General features: G+C 34.9%; 1 protein-coding gene across 4 annotated transcripts in view; it reads right to left on the reverse strand.

Moving 5' to 3' along the window:
• Nucleotides 1–16,080, reverse strand: part of LOC143461750 (mitochondrial ribonuclease P catalytic subunit-like) — a 47,372-nt gene extending 31,292 nt beyond the window's left edge. Inside the window, exons 1-5 of one of the 4 annotated variants that reach the window (XM_076959603.1) lie at nucleotides 15,899–16,038; nucleotides 15,323–15,646; nucleotides 15,025–15,185; nucleotides 7,213–7,341; nucleotides 3,998–4,162 (exon numbers count right to left, since the gene is read on the reverse strand). In XM_076959603.1, coding sequence (XP_076815718.1) covers nucleotides 3,998–4,162; nucleotides 7,213–7,341; nucleotides 15,025–15,137 — 407 coding nt within the window. In that variant the 5' untranslated portion in view covers nucleotides 15,138–15,185; nucleotides 15,323–15,646; nucleotides 15,899–16,038. Of the gene's footprint in view, nucleotides 1–3,997; nucleotides 4,163–7,212; nucleotides 7,342–9,373; nucleotides 9,479–15,024; nucleotides 15,647–15,898 lie in introns of those variants that run through there. The other 3 variants (XM_076959600.1, XM_076959604.1, XM_076959602.1) reach the window with 3 other exon arrangements.
• Between the last annotated feature and the right edge of the window lie 796 nt (nucleotides 16,081–16,876).

Genomic DNA, 16,876 nt, shown 5'->3' on the forward strand with positions numbered 1-16,876 from the left:
AGTCTTAGAAAGTTCTTGCTTTGTGAAAACTTGACAACTGTACTTGGAGAAGTTCACGCATGACTGCACCTACTTTTCCAATTCGTGTGTCCAGTTCAATGTCTTGGTAACAGAAGCTAATAAACAAGAAGTCTTAACGGTTATTAGTAATTCTAAGATTTATTTATTAAACGACCCATCCACACCAAGTAGTCCTGTAGAATGATCACTACCACTTGGTCAGGGATGTGATTATCTTTGAAAAGGAATTTAGGTTGTGTGATTAAAGGAGTGGTACACAAGGCAACAGAAAATATTACCAACAGTATGGATCAGTAATTACTATATATTATATTGTGTTGCAAGTAAATCCCAGAAAGATTCCACTGTACAGAAACAGAAAGCTAGTACTATGAGTTAATCTATTACCAGGTGGGCCACGTATATAACTATCGCAGTTCTGTGTTTCATCACTCATGACCTGCACTACCAACTTATTCAACTTCTTTACCTTCTTCAGTGTTTCTCCACAAACTTTCAGTGAACAGTTAGCGAAGTTTCGTAAGAGGCAGAATTTTCTTGATCTGTATTTTCAGTTGCAAAACGATTGAGTATATTTTGATGATCAAATTTGGAAGATTCCAGGAAAACCAGGTAATTTGAACCAGCAAATGGCTGATCCTACTGCTTTTAACCATTCTTCACCAAGGCGCTACCTGTCTAACTAGTTCATGTAAACTATGAAAAGAGGGTAGGTATCCTATCGAGGTCGAGTTTCATCCAATCCTTTCCTATAATGTGGAGAGTCATTCTGAGGTTTTATACAGAGAAGAGCATAACCAGAATGGCATTCTTAAAAATTCGTTTGTCAATTGGGGTGTTGAAGTTTGTTAGCTTGGAGCTTTCTTGATCTAGTGGTATCCACCAGTAGTCGTCCAGAACAGTAAAGAAGTTTGTCCTGTGAAGCTTGGAAAATGACACCACGTAGCATTTGTTAAGCTGGTGTATTTTATGTGAGTCCCACAGGTCACTTCATGTAGAATGAATGTCAGAACTGCCGAGCTAACATGGAGGTCGTCACATACTCCATGCGTGTAACATTAGGGTTCTTCATACTTAAGTCATTTTTAAAAAGTTCAAGTTAAATGAACTAATCCCATTTTGTATCAGCTAAAACTAAATTTGCCAAAAACTTTTGAAAATTTTAACTTTCTGACCCCACTTATGAGCTCCAAAGTTTTCCCTTAAAAATCTCTCAAATTTTGAATTGCCCAAAGGGAACATGTTGAAAAGCTTAGATGTATAGCGTTGTGTGAAATTGAAAACAATTTTTATTTATTAATTAGTCATGGAAATGGGACATCAGTAAATATCTTTAAAAGCATTTTTCTATTGTATTTAGTTATACAGTCGAATCCGCTTAATTCGGACACCGGATAACCCGGACAACCGCTTTATTCGGCCAAAATGCTCGGGAACGGAACAAAAGTAAAAATTGAACGTAAAAAACTCCTGTTAATTCGGACAATTCTCCGCTTAATTCGGACACATGTTCGCAATTCCATCGTTAGGTTATGACACAATAAACAGTACTTCGTTCGTTTTAAGACAAGATGCAATTGCATTATGAGCGATTATGGTGAAACAATGACGATCCATGCAGTAACAATCGACAATGAACTCATATAAGGCCGTGCCAGCTTCATAGTCGCTTTTACTTCGGTACAATCGCGTCCATCTTGTAGGACAAAATTGTACAGAAAAGTTTAGCACAAAAAGTGAAATTGCTCACTAAAGTAAACGAAGATGTTTTATGCAATCAGTGCCAGTTACTGCAGTATAGCGCAGCTGCAATTCATTTATTACGCAACAGTACAGTATTTTAAATGCGTTTTTTGCCTTTACGCATTACCATGAAACGAACAATTGATTTTCCGCTTAATTCGGACAAAGCCGTTTCTCCGCTTAATTCGGCCAAAAGTGAGCGGAACCAAAGTGTCCAAATTAAGCGGATTTGACTGTATAAGCAGGATTGTAATTCAAAAATATTTGCATATTTCATAGCTTGTATACCGATTTTAGATTTTGTTCATCAAATGTGTATAATTCTGAATCCCATTAAATTATGTTGCATCTTGCTTTCTTTGTAACAAACATAACTCAAATATTGAGTCTAAAGCAGTCTTCTTCTCAAATTAAAAGTATGAAACATTATACGATTGGTACAGTCGAATACAGTTAATTGCATTCTGGATAATCGCATAACCCGTTTTATCGCATAGAGCACAAATCCCAAACCATAGTTTATCATTTGTAAACATTTTGATAATACTTCGGTTTATTGCATAACACGCTTAATTGAATAAAATTGAAGTTGATTTATTCGATTATTTAAAAGTTTTTAAAAGATAAAATTGAAAACAACATGCACCGGGAGCGAACACGCAATGCGTAAGCTTTGGGACTTGTACTGCACTTTGTTACAAAACAATCAAACAGACAACGCCGAATTCAGGCATTAACATGTGGCTGTCAATACGCAGACTTTAGGATTCGCACTGTTTTAGTTTTATATAAGCGTTGCGATAAGATGATGCCGTAATATGTGAAGAAATTTTAAGAAACAAACAAGTTGAAAAAGACGACATCAACGTAGAAAGCTCTGCTGACGCAATCGCTGCGACTATACCAAAAAATAAAGAAGTTCTGTATGCTCTTAATACAATTTGCCGACGACTACAGTTTGAAGGGGCGGACATGGCCACATTTGTTCGTTTAGAACAGTATAGGTGACCAGCTTCGCACGTCAAGTAAGACATCTAGTGGAATTTGCACTTTTGCATAATTCGTTTAATCGCATAAAAAGGCATGGATAATTGACTATGCAATTAACAGGATTCGACTGTATAATGTAAAGAAAGTGTTCACTATAACAAAAACCTCATCCTTGGAAGAGGCTTTTAACCCTATTTACAGTAGGTGTGGCTACTCCTGCACACAGTCACAGCAAAACGTGGCATACATGAAATGTTGTGACTTTTCCTAAAAAATTGTTCAGCTATCTGTCTTTGATATTGTAATTTATTAAATATTGTCATGTTTTCATAATTTTGCTCTTACTCCACATTGAAGCGTATCGTTTTCTTTTACTCATTCAGGCACTACTAACTCCACTAACTGGTCTCTTGTGTTCTCTTCTCGCGGTCAGCTGGTTTTCCCACAGCAGGGCGCAGAGTAAGAAGAAAAACTTCTAGTTCCGTATCCCTTTTAAAAATACTTAATTTACACTAAATCACTTTCTTTAGTGTTACAATTATGATGTATACAGGAAGTCACATGTTTTTGCTACTAACCTGTAAAAATCTGATCAGTTTACGACCTATAGTTTTCGAGTAATTAACTATTGAAAATGTGTGTGCAGTGTCGGCAACAAATAGTTGAAATAGTAATGTCGCGCAACCGGTTTGGATAGGCTCAATCAAAAGCAAGTTTTACCTTTCTGCCATAACAAATTTATTTGACCAATACCGTATGCATTAAAGGTTCTGTGCTGCTCATGTTAAATAATAGTTATGAACTATATGTACAAACCGGCAGTTCCTCTTACTCCTTCAAGTATCCTTTGTTGATAAGAAAATGTTTTCACACTTCCAAGTTGTATGCTGCAAACCTTTTACGATGGTGATTTTTAAAAACAATTCTAATGAAAGGCGTCTTTTAATCAATTAAAAATGGTAATAGAAACAGAATGTCTTCTAAAAGCATTCAAATTATAACTTTTGCCAAAGATTTTCAAGAAAATATAATTTGTCATTACTCATTAGAGTAGAAAAATATAAATGTTTTTGTTGCGTACTTTAGGTCTACAATATGTATCCTTTGCTTTTAGCCATTGAAAACTTTGAGCAAGAAAATTGGATTGGGTTTCTATGCTGGTATATCTGATATTAAACTATTGTACAAGTTTTTTGTTCGGGTAACTAAAATACTAAAACTGTTTTCAATAAAAGTGATTAACCTGTGTAAAGCTGTAACATGATCATAATCATCTTGGTCTGAACATCTTCTTAGGTAAACCGATAATGCTGATTGCGATTTGTCAAATGCTTGTTGATCACTAAGTATAAACTCAACCAATGACTGGATCAATGAAGAACGATGCCAGTTTTCGTGTAAACGATGTCTGCAAATTCAAAATAGGTGGAATTATTATTATTATTGTTGTTTAAATAACATATAAAATGCATATACTGTTGCAAGTGGTGGTGCCAGATTTTGACATTTGGGGAGACATTTACATCATCGTTAGCTAATTATGGGTAATTCTCAGTTTTGCACGAAAACTGTTGAAACAGAGCATACATTCAATTTTTCAAGGTCTTTTACCATTCAAAATACCTCTTACCGTTTGCGGTAATGTTATTAACCCTTTTCACAGGGTGTCAACTCACTTAATTGTGAATGTGCTTACTTCTCATTTCGAAAATCAAAAAAGAAAAATAAGTTTAGGCATCTGTTTGGTCACAACAACTCGACCTGTGTAAATGACTTAGGATAACATGCTTAGAAGCGGGTTGAGGTATTTCATAGCAGTGTCACAAAATATTAATAATTTAATTGCTTTCTTTAAACATAAAGTGAAATTTGGGAATTAATATATATGCTTAAACACCAACTTACGGTAGTATCTGAAAATCATTTAAATAGGTTTTTTCATATAGCTTTACTATCACATTATGGCTACTCATTGGTGCGCATGTTGTTGATGAGTGCATAAAAACAGTATTTACAATTCAGGTTGTGTGTATAGAAAATAGAGTAGGCCAAAGATGTTTAAAGTGACGTTGCCGCTTGCGTGGTTACCATCAATTTCTTAAAAACGTGTGAATTTACACAGTATGTATCCAACTGTTTTTAACAGGTAAAGCTGAATGAAAACAAATAAACCTGAATTAACTGTAATCAAACAAAATTAAAAACCAAACATTCAGTAATTTAGTATTCTTTGTTTTCAAGGCACATAAGGATTTTGGTTACGACACATAACATGAATTGAAAATTTATTAACAGCATATTCTTACCAGTGTTGTAATGCTCGAGTCACATTTTTAAATGATTTTAAATGACTTGATTCGAGTCAATGCTTGAAATGACTTGACTCGAGTCTCAGAAAGTAAGTTGACCAAGTCATTAAATCTTAAGTTGTTAATTTATTGACCAATTGAATTGCAGACATTTGATTTCATTGCGATCAGTTAAAGGTATAGCCAATGGCATGACTTGACTAGAGTCCTAAAAAACAACTTGGTTACAGCACTGGTTGCGACTCTTTAAGAAGACTGACTTTTTTTCCAAGTAAGCACTCAAAATCAGAACACCAGAAAAACTTCTATTTCAGGTGTGTGTTGAAAACTGAATAGAAATACACATAAAGACCATCCTCACTTTAGCATGTGCTAATCGACATGTGTACTTCACAAGGTCACCAGGAAAAACGAAAACATTAAGTATGCTAAAGTAAAATATTGCAAAAAACGAATAAAATTCTTTTTCATAAATTCGAGATCGGATACTTAGTGCAACCTTGATCGCCACACTACTCTCCGCGCAAATAAAAGCTTGTTTGAAAGCAAACTTAAGTCAAGAAAAAAAGTTTCAGCTGCAGATACCAACACATAAGTCAAGAACAAAAAATGCTACCTCAAGAGTATTAAATTTTCATAAAAAATCACCACTTTTATCCATTTCATACAAAAAAGAGGACTGAGCGGGTAAACCTTAGAAAAGAGTGAGCTCATGGTTCCGCTCCTAACTTGAAAAAAGAGTGTTACTTGCGAGATCGCTCCAAAAAAGGTGTGCCTAAAATTGAGTGTGTTGTTGTGTCCAGCTTTGCTTTCAAGTATATGCCTGATATTTCTCTAAATATAGCTGACACTTTAAGTCGCACAGGCTCAGTATCTACAGATTCAGAGAGTTGCCTTATCTTGAGTATGGATGTATTAGAAGAAATCTCGGACGACCAAATAACCAGATGAACAATTAGCCATGAGCATAAATTATGAAGAATCCAAACAATCGCAGATAGTGATGAGAAATGGATAGCTAACAAATAAAGCAAAATTTTAAAGTGAAATTAAACTCTGCTTCTGTATTGGTGAAACCTTCAGCCTTCAAGATGGAGTCAATCTAAAGAGACAATTTGGATTCTAAAGAGTCTACAAAACGAAACAAAAAAGCAATTGCAAAAGCTTTTGGGAAAAGTCATAGGTCATGTCAGCATATATCTACGTGAACATGACCACAACTTACTTTTTCACAGTAGGCTATTTCTCCAATTTTATTTAAGTTGACATGATGACAAGTACATCAATCAGAACAAGTAATCACTTGCCTATAACTTCATTTTGCAAGATATGGGATCCCCAACAGCATAACTTCAGATAATAGATCTCAATATGCTTCAAGAGAGTTTGAAATCTTTGTGAAAAAGTGACGAATCACACATAGCACTTCCTTACCAACACCAACTAAGTCACTGACAAACAAATGGCAAAGTTGATTCAAAGCATTAAAGCCAATTACCCATACCCATGACCACTATGTTAAATATTTACGTCTTCTGGAGACTAGGAACACACTTCATCAAGTTGCGGGTTTAAGACCTGCTCAAATTCTGTTTGGGCAACAGACCTGCTCTGCATTTTCTGTTTTTATTAATCTCTGTGTTAATATAATTTTGCAACTGCGATAAATTTGTCGCATTGTTTCAAAACACATAACAATAAGCATGCAAAAATCTCTGTGCAATTTATGTTGAAATCAAAAAGCTTATTTTAATAGAGGACAGTACTGTTGTGTACCTTTTTCAGTAAAAAAATGTGTAACTTTCTAGACTGCTTACCAACTTTTGTTTTTGCAATGTCAATAAGAAAGATGGTTACCGGTAATGTGAATTAAGTAAATTTTGGTGTTTTTAAAACAAAACAGAATAGAATGTGATTAAAAGATTATGTTGCAAATCTTATGTTTCGGCTGAGCTCACTTGAGCCTTGAAAATACTTAAAACTGTGAGAGTTTCCAAGGTTTCAAAAGGGAGTCACATTTAAATATATTTTGGAAACAGTGGCTTATACTGAACCATTGCTTACCAGTTAGCAATTAGGATCATGCGTTGGGATAATTAACATGTAAAACAAATAGATGTAGATGGCTTTAAACATAACAATCATTTACTTTTCTGCTTTAATTTGATCCGGTAGAAGAAAAGACATAATAAAAACAAGTCTGCTGGATAAAGAATATTGGAAAAAACTTGTGCGAAGTTGATCTATCAGATTCGACCATTCCTCCAACTTGTGCTCTCTAGATGAAATACAACATAAATTTTAGCTTTATAATGCATAATCAATTCGGTCATAATCCGAAACTTAAAATATAAGTTTTAAATAAAGACCACTTGAAAAGAAGATTGGTCACATATGATGTTCAAACTGGTTTATGTTAAATGGAAAAGCTTTTTCAAACAAATTGCAAAAGCAAGTCCCCCAGTTGTGCATTATAGGGGCAGAAAAAGGGTTGGCTTCCTGGTTTTGACTTTAACTGGTGAACTTCTTATAAATTAAAAATCTATTATTTTTTTGCAATCAATCTTGATTTTTCGCCCTAGTTGCAACAGAAAATGGTTTTTGAAACCACCTGCATTGTCATTGAGGGGGTTGTGCACAAATCTGATTGAAGAAAATTAGTGCATTGAAATGCAAAGGCAACCTTATGATAAGAGACGAAAAAAGGCGCAAAATAAAACGGGGAAAAAAGAGACAGTAGTGCAGAACAATCAAGAGAGATGCGATAACACAAGATAATAAAGAGATAAGAGCTGCAAAAGCAAAGAATGTAATATGGGACAGACAAGAAAGTCCAAAGTGTGAAACAAGATAAACTGAGATGTAAACTGCAAAAGTGTTTGAGTCCGAAGAATGGATTGAACTCCCGCGTGGTATAAGCAATCTCCATTTCTGTAAATAAACTTCGAAATGTTTATTTTAACCAATTTAAATTTGAAATGAATAACAATGCGTAAATATATCAATTCGTTCACCCTTTGAGAAATAAAGCGTCACAAGGGATGATGTTGAAAACATTATGAAAATAGTTTTGGTGAAATTTGTTAAAAGCTTTTAAACAACATCAATAAATTTTTTTATATGGTTGTAGTATCGACTTCAGATTGATAAAACTAAACGAAGATTAAACTTCTGATTAACAAAATATTTTCTACTGTTTTGACTCTTGGTACTAGTTTGACATATCAATTGAAAAGCGTAGGACACATCATATTCAACGTAATGTCACTCAATCCGTTGTTAATGATGGGCAACTAGTTTAGCAGGATACTAATGCAAAATTGCTGTTCTTAAAAATTGCTCCAAAGATGTAAACTATTTGATAAATTCAAATGTTTGTTTACCATTTGTATGTATGGCCCTAATTAACCCAATGAAAATGAAACAATAGAATTGTTTATTTCTAACCTTTTTGCACAGTAAGTTGGCAATTGCCATGTTCTCGGATGTGTCGGTAAATCGTCTTTCATAGCATCATCTTAGTGAAGAGCGTTTCACATTTACATTTTAAATAGAAGTAGGCATAATATTTTTCTTGGCAAAAGTTGGAAAGGCAGTCCAGGTCACTTCACAATACGTATCATAATAATGCATTACATAATTACACAATAATGGTAATGTTGAGCCAATCTTACGCTCCCACAATGGGGATATCCCTAACTTTCAATTTGTCTCTCCACTTTTTCATTTTCGTTTGAAAAATGTATGGGTTTTGCATCTGGTAACGCTTGATCTTTATGACCTTAACGGGATTTATCAGATAAACATCCACCTGTCTTCTTTCTTTTCATGAAACAAAACCTTTGACCATGAAAGTTTTTGAATATGAATTTCACTTCTTTACAAGGTACCATTACGGATATTTTGTTGCAATTATTTCTAAGTCCGCAATGTAGGTCAAGGCGAATTCAATGACGATTAAGCCGGAAAATAGTACAACAAAGTCAGCGTTATGCTTGAAATTCAAATGGCTGCCATGGGTAAACCATTTCAGATATTGACCTGAAACCTGGGATTCCTTCATTTGGTAACATTAGCCACGTTTTAACACCTTTACAGCAGAAAGTGAGATGTGCTAGGTACAAGGTTCCAAAATATTGTTTTGGGTGTTGTCACATGGAATAACCTGAGTTTCATTTACTGCTTCTACAAGTTTACATTACATCAGGTAATCAAAGCAAGTATTGAATCCTGCTGCACAAAACTAAAAGCTTGTTATGTTTGCTGAACAACATGGAAATCGCGCTGTTGGACAGGATTTTTGAATGTACCTTGTATAATATCCTGATACTTCACACTTTGCTTAGACCTGGAGAAGTAGTTCTCAACCGAGGATCCGTGAAGCATTTTTAGAAGACCACAGGAAGATTTTTTTCCTACAAACAGTGCAACTGCTCAGTGTGGTTACCAGCTATTACTTATGCAGGAAAATCTGAAATTCACCAATTCCATTGCAAGTGCCAATCATGGAGCATGTAACATGAGTTTTTTTCTATGATGGCACAACCTCAATTTTCATTCAAAATACCCTTAAATTTGAAACATGCTTCTGGCGCTAAAAATCTACATAACCACCAAAAGCTTTTTTAAAATGTTTTCATTCGTTTATTCAGCTATCTTTGGTCCTTGACTTGACCTAATACTGTGTTAGATGTTTTCATTGTTTGTCAAAATTGGACAACAACTTGTAGTTCTGAAAACTAACTTTGCCAACATTTAAAAATAGCAGGGGTCTGCGAATGCGTTGGGTGGCACAGAAAAGGGTCGGTAGAAACAAAAACTTGAAAACAAATGTATTAGAGTATCATTTAATTTTTTTTAACTTATACCTTTACCTATTTACCAATGTGGTGCTTTCCTGTCACAGTATAAGCTGCAAAAAAATACAGACTAATATATTTTCAATGTAAATTCAACCTACAAAACATCATCAATGTGTTTCACAAAATGAACCAGAATGGACTAAATTATTACTTTGTAAATCTTTATTAAACTTTGTTACTTTCTGAGCAGAAGTAACTAACAATGGGTAAAGCCACTGTTAGATAGCAACCTGTTATTAAACTTATTTATGATACTACATACCAATTTTATTGGTATATATATTTTATTTCTAATGTCAAACAAACGTTAGGCATGTTTTAAGGTATTTTTTAAAAAACATCTGCTTTCCTAAATGCAAGCAAACGAACATGTTCCACAAGGGTAAATCAATGTCACTATCATACCTTTAATTTACTATTATAAGCAGTAAGTTATTTTTGCCAATGATGAACGCGTTTGCAAATCCTGTTGCAGTTAATGTGGCCACTGCTCCTGATAATTTTCAATTGGAGTTGCTAGATATGCAGTCAGATATCGAGATCAAACAATTATTTCAAAGTGAAGACCTACTTGAATTTTGGAGTCGAGTTCCAGAGGGAAAGTATCCCAAATTGAAAACCAATGCCCAGAAATACGGCTCTGTATTCGGATCAACTTATGTATGTGAAGCACTTTTCAGCAAAATGATCAGAATCAAAAATAAATATCGCAATCGGTTGACTGATGACCACCTCAGGCAGCTACTGCATCTTCTGCAATTGCGCCTCGCTTTGACAAACTTGTTAAAGCTCAAAGCCAATGCCAAGTTGGACATTAAATTGATTTGTGTTATTTTTCTTGTTAGTGTTGCTGTATTCATTGGTACATGCTTTAAAATTTTCGTTATAATTACTTGAGTGTTTTCATGCGGCTCCATACGTACTCTGAAGTTTGAAATTCGGCCCCGACACCAAAAAAGGTTGGGAGTATAAAGCGTATTTTGTGATCCTATTCTAGGTGAGACATGCAAAATATTCATTTAAATCGTAATAGTACCTATCATACCTTTTACATGTTTTAAAACCAGTTAAAAATAAGGAAATGGGCTGTGGATTTATTTGCAGCATGTGAATGCACTAAACCAGTGGTTCTCAACCTTTCATGGCTCGTGGCCCCTTAATAGTGACCCTCAAAATCCATGGATTCCTGCTCATATATAAAAAATGTAGATTGCTGATTTCAAAACACTTTTTTCTTCATTTCATTTTGCACAACAAGTACACGCACAAAAACGCGAGAAAGTTGTGCCCCCTTTGCCTTGTCTTCCTTCACTACTACTCACTAGTGAGGCATCTGCTCGACGCCCACGTGACCACCAGTTGTGAAACTCCGCAACCTGCACTAATCTATGTGCGCGCACAGACGTAAGCAATCGCCTAAACTAAGTGACTATTTCACTTTATGTAAGTCACACAGCCAGTTGTTAAAGATGAGCGACTATAATTGAAATCCAAATATTACCATCAAATACACCATACACAGATTTCGCTTCAGCACTTGTATTAGTTAAAGTTTGAGACAAAACTGGTACATAGAAAATGTTTTTTTGGATGGTCTGCAAAGAGCCAAATTTTAAAATCGTTTTTAGCTAGCTGATAGAAAATAAGTAACTGAAATTATTCTGAATTGTGAAAAGTTAACACACTCGTGATAAGATGATTCAAAGTAAAATTTGAACAAGTGTATATTGTAACACTTTACATAATTAATTCTTTTACATTTACTCAAAAATTACCAAACATTTTAACACTAGAACGGCCGAGGTGTCGAAATCGACAATTTTTGAATTTTGTTGTTTTTTTTTAGCAAATGTAGTTGCAGCGAGATAAAATCTTCAGTAGCTTCCTAACTTTCTTCAAAGAGTATGGATAAGTAATATTTACCGAAATTTGATTTTCGATTAGTTTTTTACAACTTGTTATACATTCAACGGCCGAGGTGTCGAAATCGACACCAAGATGATTTTAGAGGTACAATAGACTCCAACATCTTTTTACATCACACGATTGCACTTCCAACTATCATATACCTGAGATTACCCTGGTTTTTTATCTTTTCACTTGATTGTTTGTCTCTGTTAAATACAACTTTTACGTTGAGTTTATGAGGTCATACTCGTACTTTGTCCGTGTACGTTTGCACAGTTCAAAATTGCTTTGTATTGCAGTGAAAACTAACTGTGAAATGCACACGGCAGTTTTTGCGCAACGTATGGATTGTATGTTACAGCAGTTAGACTAAGAGCTTTATACGTTTTCCATATTATAAAAAGAATAATTAAAATAAAAACATCCAGTAATAGTTTTTTGTTGTTTCATACGCTATTAGCAGAGCTAGATTACAAACTGTACAGTAGGCAACAAATTGCAGGCAACAGGCAAAAAAATAGTTTACGATATCAATCAATATTTTCATATACAGATTTACAATTAGTTTAGATAACTTTTAGATAAAGATGTCATCACACAAATTTAGGTGTAGGTACACAGCGGCGGAAGCCGTAACAATCCTTCATGAAGATTCTGACATTGATGAGTCTGATGATCCAGAAGATATGCCAGATGAAGTTCTTCAAGTACGTAAGAGTGACACTTCAAGTGACGAGGATTTGTATGATGCTGGCAGTTCTTCAAACCATCACAGTGATGGTGGAAGCTCATCTTCGGTTCAATATACAGATAGAAATGGAGAGACATGGACCTCTTTGTTGTGTGCAAGAACATTGCGTTCCAATCCTGCAAACTTAGTGCGGATGAGACCAGGTGTCAATCCTAGTGTTCGCTACAGAGTTTCTAGTAGCTCTTACGATTGCTGGAAATTGTTATAAGAGAGCTTCCAAAAATGAGCCCATCTTCCTTTTACCAATGGAAAAGCTGGAGGCCTTCATTTCCATGCAGTACGCAAGAGGGATTTACGGTAAAAGCCATTCTGTTGACTTTTTGTGGAGTGAAAAGTACGGCCCTCCTATTTTCAGGGAAACTATGTCAAGAGCTGACTTTGTAGAAGTAAAAAGATATATTAGATTTGATAACAAAGATTGCCGAAGTTAGAGATTGTTCGCCGATAAGGCCTTTGGCTGTTTGGACAAACCAACTGGACATAGAATCACTAAACTCCTGGATTCTGTACAGAAAAAGTTCCGGTAGCAACATCAGCCGACGAAGCTTCATACTCCAGCTTATTGAGGGGTTGAGGGATGCTTACGTGGTGAAGCGGAAGCAAGTGGTCCAGAGAGAAGTGAATCAAGCACAAAAAAGACCATCTGGAAAATGAAGGAAATGTGCGGGACAAGGTTGTAAACATAATACAGTTACTGTTTGCAGTCACTGCAGCAGGCCAACTTGTGGAGTGTTTGGTAACAGCGATTGGAAGCTTACAGAATGCAAAAACTGCACGACGTAAATTGATGAACATGGGTCCTGCTGTAAACTGTAAACCATCAGAATAGCGTTTGTTTTTTTTTTTAAATCATAAATGTTATTTTTTTTGTTCCTTACGAATCTGTGCAACGTCATAAAAGATCGACTTGCTGTAGCTATGTTAGTTTTTGTTTCAACTGAACAAGCAAAATACATTCTAAATTCATTACGGATAAATCTAGTTTTGAGTTTTTCTCTAAATTTAATAAAAAAGTACATTGTTTAGGATGGTGTCGTTTTCGACACCACCGGCTGTTGGAGGTAAACTTGTTTTCCGGCCGTTCTAGCGTTAATCATAAATTTCCTCTGCAATTTTTCCAATACGTTTTAAAAAAACAGTACCTCTAGTGGCTAAATTATTAGCAGCAATATCTCGAAAGCTAGTTGATGAATTTCGAGGGAGCGAAAGCTAATCTTCATTACACATCTATGGCTCCCCCATATCAAAAAATTAAAACACTCCAAGAGAGTAGGTTTCACAGTGTGACTGTATTGTAATGCTTTGAGAGACAATTTGGACGATTTCAAGATTTCCATTTTTCTCGTTTCCTTCCCACAAAAGTTGGCGAAGGTTCTTTTGGCTTTTTTCTGTTCTTGTATGTTGCAGAAATTCCATTAACAGTGATATGGTGACAAGGTCCTTCAACTTTCAATACTTGATCTGTATGCATTGTTCTTATGTACGTTTCGGCTTTCTTTAAAATTTCTTGTAAGGAAGTGTTTGGATCCAACAAACATTAGTGACAAACCTCAGCGTGAGGAGTGTGTTGGATAATGACATCTCTAACTTGTTCATCAACGTGGCGTGGCTGAGATGAGGGCATTGATTACTTCTGCAGGCAAATCGGCAATCTCGCGGAGTGTCGCTGTCAAATCTGCGTATGACTGTTCTGGTTGCATATGACGATATAAAATGCAAATCTTGCAGCTTGAACGTGGACAGTATCCTTTAAGTGCAAAGAAAATTTTCCAGTTAATTCTGCAAAGGACGTATCTGGAATGTATTTGTAACCAAACAAATTTTCAAAAAGTGTGGTGTGTTTCCGAACCAACCCATGCCAGCAAACCAACTTGCTTTTTGTGACATGACATTGTAAATGTTATTGTGATGCTCGAACCTCTGCAAGTAGTTGACGTTTTTCTTTTGTTTTTCTGAAAGCATCAAGCACTGAAACAGCTGTATCTTTTTCTACAGGTTTCACCTATTGCATACTGTTAAACGCATATGTGAAGCTCTCTTGCTGTTCTCTCATTGCCGTTAACACTGCTTGCAGATTTTCATCCATGGCTAATTTCTTTTTTAACGTCATTTTGATGGTGTGGGTTCGAATCCCACCGCTGCCAACACTGTTGTATTTTTCGTGATACACAAGGTTGTAAAACTTGGTCATCGCCAACATGTAAAACTGAAAACTAAACTAAAACCCATACAACTCAGACATGTTGACTATTTGCTTATGCAATGGGAAAATGCCAAACAGAAAACGCTTATTATTATTGAGAGAGAGGTGTAAACGTTATTAAAAACATAAGTGCCTAAGAGAGCAAACACATTACGGTTCTATAACACAAATCGTATCAATATATATATATAATTACACACATTTAGTTAAAAAAGCAACAATTTTCGTTACCAGTACCTGTTGGAGATTATGACAATTTCATTTTTACATTCAGCAATTCTGTTCCTCATACCATTTAATTTTTGATCGTACACAGAACTAGCAATGACGTTTCTTTTTAAGTAGCTCATATAATCCAAATCGTTCAAGGTTGATAATTTTTCAGTTGGATCGTCGTCCTTCAAAACCAAACAAGTCCCAGGAAGATAGGTGAACAGTTTTTGTTTGGACTTACTATCATCACAATATCGTGAAAAACACTTTGCATGAATATTTTTAATTTCAATTGGAATGTATGTAGTGACTTGCTTAATACATTTTAAAACTTGCAGTCCAGTTGCATGATGACTTTTAAAACATCTGACTAAATGCATTTTCTATGTAGAAAAAAGAATTTCCATATTGATTGCCTATGTAAAAGATTAATGCAATAATAATAAAGCACAATTGAAATATACATTCTACAAAGTTACAAACTAAAGCTTCCTTTATAGCATACAAAGTAGTCAGGTTTATCTAAAAAAAAGTTTTGTGTTTGCTATGTTATTCCTGAAACAAGGTCTTCGCTTTTAAGGTGGTTGGTATCATTTTTATTCTTAGATGACCGAAATACAATCCAATAGGCCGCTATGTTTTTAACCTAAAGAATAAAAAATGTCATGTCATACTTGTCAAACACAAAATCTTCTCTTAACCAAATTTGAATAACAACATAGAAATATTACCTCATGAGACTCACAAAGTAAAAAAATCATAATTACGGATGAACATAAGATATTATTTATCTTCTTCATTATCATCATCATCTTTTACACATTAAGCTTTTTCGCACACAATAACCCGCTTACTACATATACAGACATATGAGCCAAAAATATTTTTTAAGAAATACCTGATGTATAAGACCCCATTGCTTCTACTGCGATAAGTGTTATGCATCATAGGAAAGACTGTTTACTACTACTTAAACATTATCCAAATCAAGTGTAATGGCGTTCTCAGTTTTTGCTGCTGCAAAAACATTCCATGCAATAGTAAATGCTAGCGTTCAACCGAAATAATCACATAAGTGAAATATCAAGACATGTTTAATTTTATTCATCGTTTATCTGTGTCCTAACAGGTAATAAAATTAAAAGACAGCTTTTTTAATGTTTATTCAAGCTGACACTATAGTTTGTCTTACTTGACTTTTGAAAACGTGGTAATTTTACACAGTTCTAAGTCTTTTTGCTACACACAGTGTTATTGCTTTCGTGTGATAGATCTGTACATGTTATTGTCCTCTATTACTGCTATACATTGCATTGTGTTCGCTTGTTTTCCTTGTCTTAAGCGAAATGCAGTGCCTTGTTATCAACATGAGCAGCTGAGACGCTTTTCCTAGCAAAAATTTTAATCGCATTCCCGCCGAGGCATAGTTTATATTAAACCGTTCGTTTTGAATCCTGGTCTAAAAACCAGTCGGGAGAGACACATCAAGGGGTCAATGATAAACCACAACACTCATCTTATTCTTTTCGTACAAAAATATTGATGTCAAATGGTGTACTTGCAATGACTTCCATCAGTATTCATACCGTAATCATACCTAACATAAAAGTAAGCAATGAATGCAACAAATTTGAATGTCAGCTAAAAAGATTGATTTGATGATTTTCAACAACAGATGAACAATTACTTAGTGTTTAATTTTGTTGTTTAGAGATGATCACAAGCGGTCTGTTTATTGCACGAACAGAATTCAGTTGTTGAAAAATAAATTTCTTATAGATTTTTGATCGGGCTTATAGCTAAGCCATCCCTCATTTTTGACTGAATACTTTCGTCAAAAAAGCTAGCTCATACTCCCTTAGGCTGTATATGGCAA

This window comes from Clavelina lepadiformis, chromosome 6, assembly GCF_947623445.1.
Source record: "Clavelina lepadiformis chromosome 6, kaClaLepa1.1, whole genome shotgun sequence".
In the NCBI taxonomy this organism is placed as follows: Eukaryota; Metazoa; Chordata; class Ascidiacea; order Aplousobranchia; family Clavelinidae; genus Clavelina; species Clavelina lepadiformis.